The sequence below is a fragment of the Camelus ferus genome, chromosome 3 (genome assembly GCF_009834535.1).
Source record: "Camelus ferus isolate YT-003-E chromosome 3, BCGSAC_Cfer_1.0, whole genome shotgun sequence".
NCBI classification, from domain to species: domain Eukaryota; kingdom Metazoa; phylum Chordata; class Mammalia; order Artiodactyla; family Camelidae; genus Camelus; species Camelus ferus.
In genome coordinates this window covers 56,415,485-56,422,612 of record NC_045698.1, presented here as the reverse complement: position 1 = coordinate 56,422,612, position 7,128 = coordinate 56,415,485, and the positions used below count along the sequence as shown (strand labels likewise).

Sequence of the window (7,128 nt, the reverse complement as noted above, 5' to 3'; positions counted from 1 at the left end):
TAAAAATTCTATATTTAGTGTTTATTGCTTGACAAATTAAAAGATGAGTTAATTTTTCTATATAATTTAATGGGGGAGGGGAATGGGGATAATCAGCTACTGAGGAAAATTCTTTTGGAATTCCATATGTGACTGTGACCTTCATCATTATCCTCATCATCATCATCACCACCACTGTGTGCCCACTACTGGCCTGGGTCCTTTTGTGACAGTAATCTACCACTATGAGTTTGGTATTAAATTACTAAGTCCATTTTAGAGAGGAGAGTACTGAGGCTGGACAACTAACTGACTTGCTTACGTTGAAAGAATTATAATGATAGAGACAGTATTCCAGTCAGATATGTTCTGCTCCAGAATCCAAACACTGAACTGATAAGAAAAATTCTTGAAAACTAGTAAACTTTTCAGTCTCTTTTTTGTCTGTTTTGCAGATATTTTATTCTGCTTTATTTTCAGATGTTTCCCAAGTTGTTTTCCTTGTAACACTAAATCCAATATGTTAACAGGTGTTCTGTGAAAGAGCTTGCCTTAGTAACTAAAGTTTGCAAAATGCTGGCTTAACACTTTGGGAAAAGTTTCTTAATCACTGGACCTTTCTAAGTTTTTAATATGCTAACATTCACTGTGAATCTTTAAGAGGCTGCTTTGATAGGTGATGTTTCCCAAAGTTATTTGACCATGGCACTTTTTTTTTTTCCTATTAACATCTTGGGGAGAGTGAGCCTGCAGAAGATACTTTGGAAAGTGCTGTCTTCAACTGATACATAGATTCATTTTCAGCACTTTAGGCATATATTTGGAGAAGCTATAAAACTGTAGGTTGGATCGTATGTGATTAGTAAAGGTCCCTTAGCACTTCATGTGAAATAAAAATTCGTAACAGAACTTCACCCTTTTACTTTTTCTTGTCCTTTTTTTTAATGTCTATTTCTGTGGCCCTTTAACATTTCTTATATTTCACTTCTGAAGAGGCTCTATATGAATTTAGTAAGAGTGAAATGAGTCCTATAAATGTAAATTAGATAAAGTGCCTGGAATTTTCAAAATGAAACGCTTATTGATGTATGATCATTGTCAATAAGTGGGAAAAAAAGACAGGGTAACTAAGTACAGGGAACTGAGTCTAAAGTCTATGTATCAAATTTAGATTGGAAATGGGACTTAAGAAAGTAGAGGTATTAAACTGGCAGCATATTTTACAAGTCAACTACCAGGTAATACAGAATGGCATTTACAGTCACAATTCCAGGCATTTGGTCATAGAATATGCATTTTAATGTAGTTTTACACTCCTGGAGTTTTTTGGGTTTTGTTTTTTAAGAATTTAAACTAAAAGATAGTTTTAGTAGCATATGCTGTTGCAAAAAAAATTACTTAACTTGCTAACATGCCTATTAAGTGAGGTCATATATTATCAGAAAAGTAGAAATAAACAGAATAAAATAGGAAAACAAAAAACTCTTGGCACACTTTTTTTCTTTAAAATCTCATCACAGAGTCATTGGTTTCTAATTTTACGTTTTTGAGATTTAGTACTATCCTTTAGAAATAATACCTTTAAAATAATATTAAATATCTCATTTCAAAAGTTAAAGAGGTGGACATGCCACAGCATGACTGAAAGCACAATCTCAAAATTAAGTAAGAGTGATGTATCAGAAAGTTGGGATTTGATTAAGACTGCTTTGCTACAGCTCTGCACAATGATGTCTTACTCAAACTTCTGTTGCTTTAAGCAAGAAAATAGGCTGTAAATCGATGATTCTCTCTCTTAGCAAAGGCATTTTAAAAAATATTCTTTTACCCTTCTACCAAACGAGATCTGAACAAACCTTGTTTTGAAATCATTTTTATTGTTGCTGTTGTTTTTTGTTGGTGTGTCACTGTGTACAGTACCTTAACTCCTCCATAGCAGTATGCAGTGTTACTTTTCCATCAGCTTTGCATCCTTGTTCTCACTTCAAATTCCAAAGGAAGGTAGAAATTGAAGTTTAGAGGACTCAAGGAGGTAACAGGAGGTGAAGTTGCATGACCAATTGTCCTCTTTTTTGGGAGGGGGTGCTACTCCTTTCAAATTCTTGCCTTCAAGAATGTTTTCTTCAATTTCTCTATGTCTATGCTTCTGTCTCTCCCTACCTCCCCCTCTAAAAAAAAAAAAAAAAAAAAAAAAAAAGACTTTTTCACTTTATTACCTGCAACTGCCAGAACTGAATCTATGTACGCCAAGCAAATATTCTAACTGAAAAACAGACGAAAAAGCACTATTGTAAGCCATGAGCTGTATTTTGGCTCATCCACTTTGACTGCAAAAGCTAGACCATTTGTATTGCTTTTGGCGGGTAGAGGGGAAATTTGACCTACCATAGTGATGCTTCAAGAATCTCTCCTTGCCTTCTGTCTTATTGCATGGTTCCCAAACTCACCCTACTATTTATTTGAAACAGATATCCTGCTTAATGAGATTCATGTCTCCCACTCGCTTGCCCCATGTGGTCACCTTTTTTTGCCCACGTGAACAGATGAGCCCACAACACTCTCTTCCAAGCCTAGAACCAACTAAAGTGCATACAGAGCAGCAGCGGAGCAGCCCTGTCCTAGCTTAAAGGTTGGCTGCTGACTAAGTTGCCTTTCCTGAGAATCCAGGACAGTTCACTTTGCAGGGTTCTGTCCTCTCAAGAAGCTTCGTGCCCCAAGAGTCACTTTTCATGATCTCTTAACTTCTTTTCCTGGCTAGACTGAGAATGGAACTTGAGGGGATTCCGTAACGTGGTTAATTATAATCAGTGCTGGAAAACAAGAGTATATCAGACACCAAGGGTGCCTCTCTTAACCCCAGAGTCTCTGGCGTGTGTGGAGAAGGCAGGAGCGCTGTAGGAACTTCAGAGGCAGTGGCAGGTGCTAGGGTGTGGCTGCAGTTGTCTCCCTTTTCTTTTCCAGCAGAAGGAGCCACCTCTGAGAGGGAGAGGGAGAGAAAGGGAGAGAGAGGTGGGGAAGAAGAGGGGGAGATTGGTAGAGGGAATAGGAGGGAGGGGGCGCGGGGCGGGCGGGCGCCGGGGAGCGCGCCTGCGAGGCTCAGGCTCGCACGCACGCCGCCTCTGTTTGTACACAGTGCGCTGCCGGCTGCCGCCAGCTCGCTCCCGCCTGCTCACGCTTCATTGTTCTCTTAAGTCAGAAGCCCGGCAGCCGCGGCAGGGAGAGCGCAGCGCACGGTCTGCGGGTGACCCAGAGCCGCCGCGGGAGCCCGCGCCCCGCCCCGCCCGCCGTGCCTCGGCTGGGACCCACCCGCAGCGGAGGCTGAGCCCGCTGGCGGCTCCCTGGAGCTCGCCCACCTCCCGGCACCAGAGCGCTGGCAAAAGGGGAAGAGTCCTCTCTTTGGTCACCACTCTTTCTCGTCCACTCCAAGAATCTGTTCAAGGAAAAGCTGTAGGAAGAAGACATCTTCTTGAATCCTCTGTCAGGGGCGGGGTCTGCCTGAGCTGCGGTGCCACCTCAGCGACACTACCCCCTGCTGCGACCCCTGACCAGCGGGGTCAAGTCCCGGAGACGGGATCATGAAGCGCTCGGTGGCCGCTTGGCTCTTGGTCTGGCTCAGCCTCGGTGTCCCCCAGTTCTGCAAAGGTGAGGCAGCGGGGTCCGGGGCCGCTGGGCACGGGACAGGCGGGGAGTCCCTTGGGAGACGCTATTTAGAGGGCTGGAGGTGGTTTCCCCTACGCGCTGAGGGTGGTGAGCGCCGCAGGCGACGCACCTTGGGTACCCCCCAAAAAGTGCTCCGAAGTCAAGAGCGGAGTACGCGGGGCCGACTGGGGAAGAGGGTGCGTGATACCAGGATGAGATCGAGAGAAAAACCAGGGCACAGGGAAGGTGGGAGGGAAACCAAATTTTCTGCAGCTCACTTGGCCACCGGGTCTCCCTAAGAACGCTACCTGGGCAGTGTGGGCAATGCCGGCTACTGGCGCCAGGCGGGGCTTTCGCTGTGGAGCAAGGGAAGCGAGCATACCCCGGGTGTCGGTGGAGTAGTTGAAACCGCGAAGAGGCTGAAGAGCGGAAAAGCTGTCACCCCCTGGGGTGCAGTGCTACAGTGCTGGCAGGGCTGAGCAGTTGGCAAATCTGAACCTGGGCTGGGGGTTTTAGTCAGGGATGCGATGGAGACCGTTCTCACGCGTCAGTTCGGCTTTCTCCCGCCTCCCCGTACTGGACGCACAGTACAGCATCAGTATTAGAAAAAAAACAAGAACCTGCCTCTCTTCTAACCCAGGGGCCTAGAGCTTTGCTAAGTGCTCCCTGTGGTAGAAGCGTAACTCCTGTTAATAGAGAATCGTACATTGCAAGACATCCCTGGTGCCCCTGCCTCAAAGCGAAAAAGTTGTAAGAGTTGGTCTGGTGGTGCTTCCCATGACTTGCATGAAATAAACCAGTCTGTTAAAAAAAAAAAAAAAGAAAGAAAAGAAATGTAGGACTTCAATGAGTCCCCTGCTGAGTTGTATAGTCGACTTCCAGGTCTTTTGCAGAAGATGACTTGTCAGTACAAGCCTGGGTTGGCCCCGTCTCTGTTCAGGTCAGTGTTGAAGTTGTCTCCTGGAAAGGGCAGGGGGAGCGGCAGAGACTCTGGGGAGGCCGCTTCAGCAGACCTGCGCCCTTTCAGCGGCCGCATATCCAGGCAGCCTCTTCTAAGGGGTACGAGTATTTAAAAAAAAAAAAAAAAAAAAAAAAAAAAAAACCTTCGCAGACTGCTTCAAGTGGAGAGCTGAGTGCACTACAGGATTTAAAATGCTGTGCCTCTGAAGGAGTGGAGTTGGATTTAAAAATGCATTGACTCAGATCCATTTGGGACTACGCACTGCGTGAATATTCTACACCATCCATCCATGTACCCAGCCATCTATTTGTTTCACAGGAAAATTATGAACTCTTGGGCTACCGTTTGCCCAAGAAGCCGGGTGTTCCTGGCCATCTGCCCTCGCTGCCCTGCCGGTAGCGATCCATGGCCGCGCCTTTCCTCAGTCTCCCTCCCTCTCTCCCCCAGAAGGTGACTATTTTCCCCAGCATGTAGGGGTGTGTGTAGGTGTGTGCCTTGCTTGCGTTTGCAAAGTGCCCTTCCAGTTATCAGGCGGAGGCAGCCACTCCACTGAAGGTTAAGGAATGGTAATGGCTCTGTAGTTGCGCTGCCAGTCTCCCAGCGATACGAAGAAGACAGTGCTCTCACTATCTGTATTTCTCCTTTCTCATTTCCTGTCTGGATTCCTTCTGCGCTTTGATCCCTTAGCAGGAAGGGAAGGGGAGAACTGCAGGCACTCCCCTCTCCTCCTCCCTTGCCCGCCTCGGTTCCCACCCCAAACACGAAAACACACACTCACCCACTCACCCTCTCACACGTACCTACTCCATACCTCCACTGCCACCATCAGTCCCGGCTTGGAGGTAGAGGGCGAGGGAGGGGAGTGTGGAGGAGGAGAAAGTGCGTCTAGCGTGTGTGTGTGGTTGCAGGAACCCTGGGGCGCGGTGAGTCCCGGCTCCCTGCATCTTGACACTCTGCCTCCTGAAGATACCCACGCATAGGGCACAGTTTACTCTGCCAGACAAGCCAACCTTGGTGTTATATTTGGGCTCTCCATTCTGGCTCCTAGGCAATGTTCTGGCGCTGAGTACTCCACATTTTTCAGTAGATTACTCCCTAGTTTCCAGCTAGCCTATGGGGAGAGGGATAGAGGACTTTAGGCAAGAAATGGGCCATTTTTCTATGAGCTCTTTTTGTTAAACTTGCACCTTTTAAATTTATTCACCCTCAGCTCTGCGGAAAAGCAGAATGCAGCTTGCACGACAGCTCCAAACAATTAAACTTTGAGCAAACTTACTGAAGCCAGTATTAGGATGAGAATTTACCTCGCAGTGCCTCCCTCCTCCCCAGAAATCATTTATCTAGTGTATGCTTTTTAGAAATTGGTGTTTTCCTGTATGGGTTGCAGTATACATTAATTAATGCCTGGGATTTGATAAGGACATGTAATTCCTTTCATTAGTCGTTTTTATTTTAAAATTAAACCATTGGATCAGTCAGACTGAATATTTTATTAACTCTTAAATTATTCATCATTATGGGTTGCTCTAAAAAATCCAATAACATGCATACAATTGCAGCAAGCACGTGACATCTTATGCAATCTGTCCCTGTGCCTGCAGTTTGTGCCTGAAGTCTTTAAGCAAATGGCAATGTCTAAAAATGTCTAGATATGTCCTAAATACTATGAATCATTGGTATTTGCACTTCCTTTTTTAATCAATGGTGATTTTTAGTTAATTCTAGGTGGGAATCAATTAGTACCTGAACAGTCTCAGTCATGATAATAAGACCATGCTTTTATCATTAGTATAGCAATATTTATGTTGAAATATAACGGGCCTTTGTACTTCTAAAAATTTATTACACATTAGTGTCTTTATTACCTGATTTACAGGATCATTAATTTTATACCTTAAAAATAAGTTCAACTTCAGATTTCAGGTGAAACATTGAAAAATAATTTTAAAATATTGAATTAAAAATAATAAACTGGAGGCAAAGTGTCCTGCTCTAATAGTTTGAAACTAATACAAAACCCTGGCCATGCCACACACTGTCATGGTACAAAACACATTTTTTTTCCCCTGTGTTCCTGAAAAAGTTTTCCTAATTAGTCTTGAAATGTTTTCTTAGAATTGAAATACATTTTGTTTTAAATTTATATAGTTTGGGGAAAACATTTATAATAATGTAAATTAAGGGATATGAAAATTGAAATGGTCTATTCTCCCTTTTTTTTGATCTTGAATTTTTAAAGATCTTCAAAACCAGACAAATTTACTTTACTTCTGAACTCTTCTCTAAATTAAAACTCTATTGTATTTTTCTCAGATATCTTAAGATCAGTGTTCATATCAAACATGTATGCAGGATCTAGGGTATTTAATATTTTAATGAAGTTTACTCTTATTGCTAGATGTACAGAATTTTTCCTTCTCACAAAATGATAGGAATATAAACTAAAGGGATAAAATACATATGACTAAAATAGAAAAGCTTGATTACTCAGAACCATTATAAAATAAGTTTGATAGTTTTTAGACTCTAACAGTCCATACTCTTGATTT

At 43.6% G+C, this 7,128-nt stretch overlaps 1 protein-coding gene across 2 annotated transcripts in view; it reads left to right on the top strand.

The window, feature by feature from the left end:
• Nucleotides 1-3,048: 3,048 nt before the first annotated feature.
• EDIL3 (EGF like repeats and discoidin domains 3) overlaps nucleotides 3,049-7,128 on the top strand; it is a 394,119-nt gene continuing 390,039 nt past the window's right edge. Inside the window, exon 1 of one of the 2 annotated variants that reach the window (XM_032475466.1) lies at nucleotides 3,049-3,621. In XM_032475466.1, coding sequence (XP_032331357.1) covers nucleotides 3,555-3,621 — 67 coding nt within the window. In that variant the 5' untranslated portion in view covers nucleotides 3,049-3,554. The remainder of the gene's footprint in view (nucleotides 3,622-7,128) is intronic. The other variant, XM_006178645.3, reaches the window with a different exon arrangement.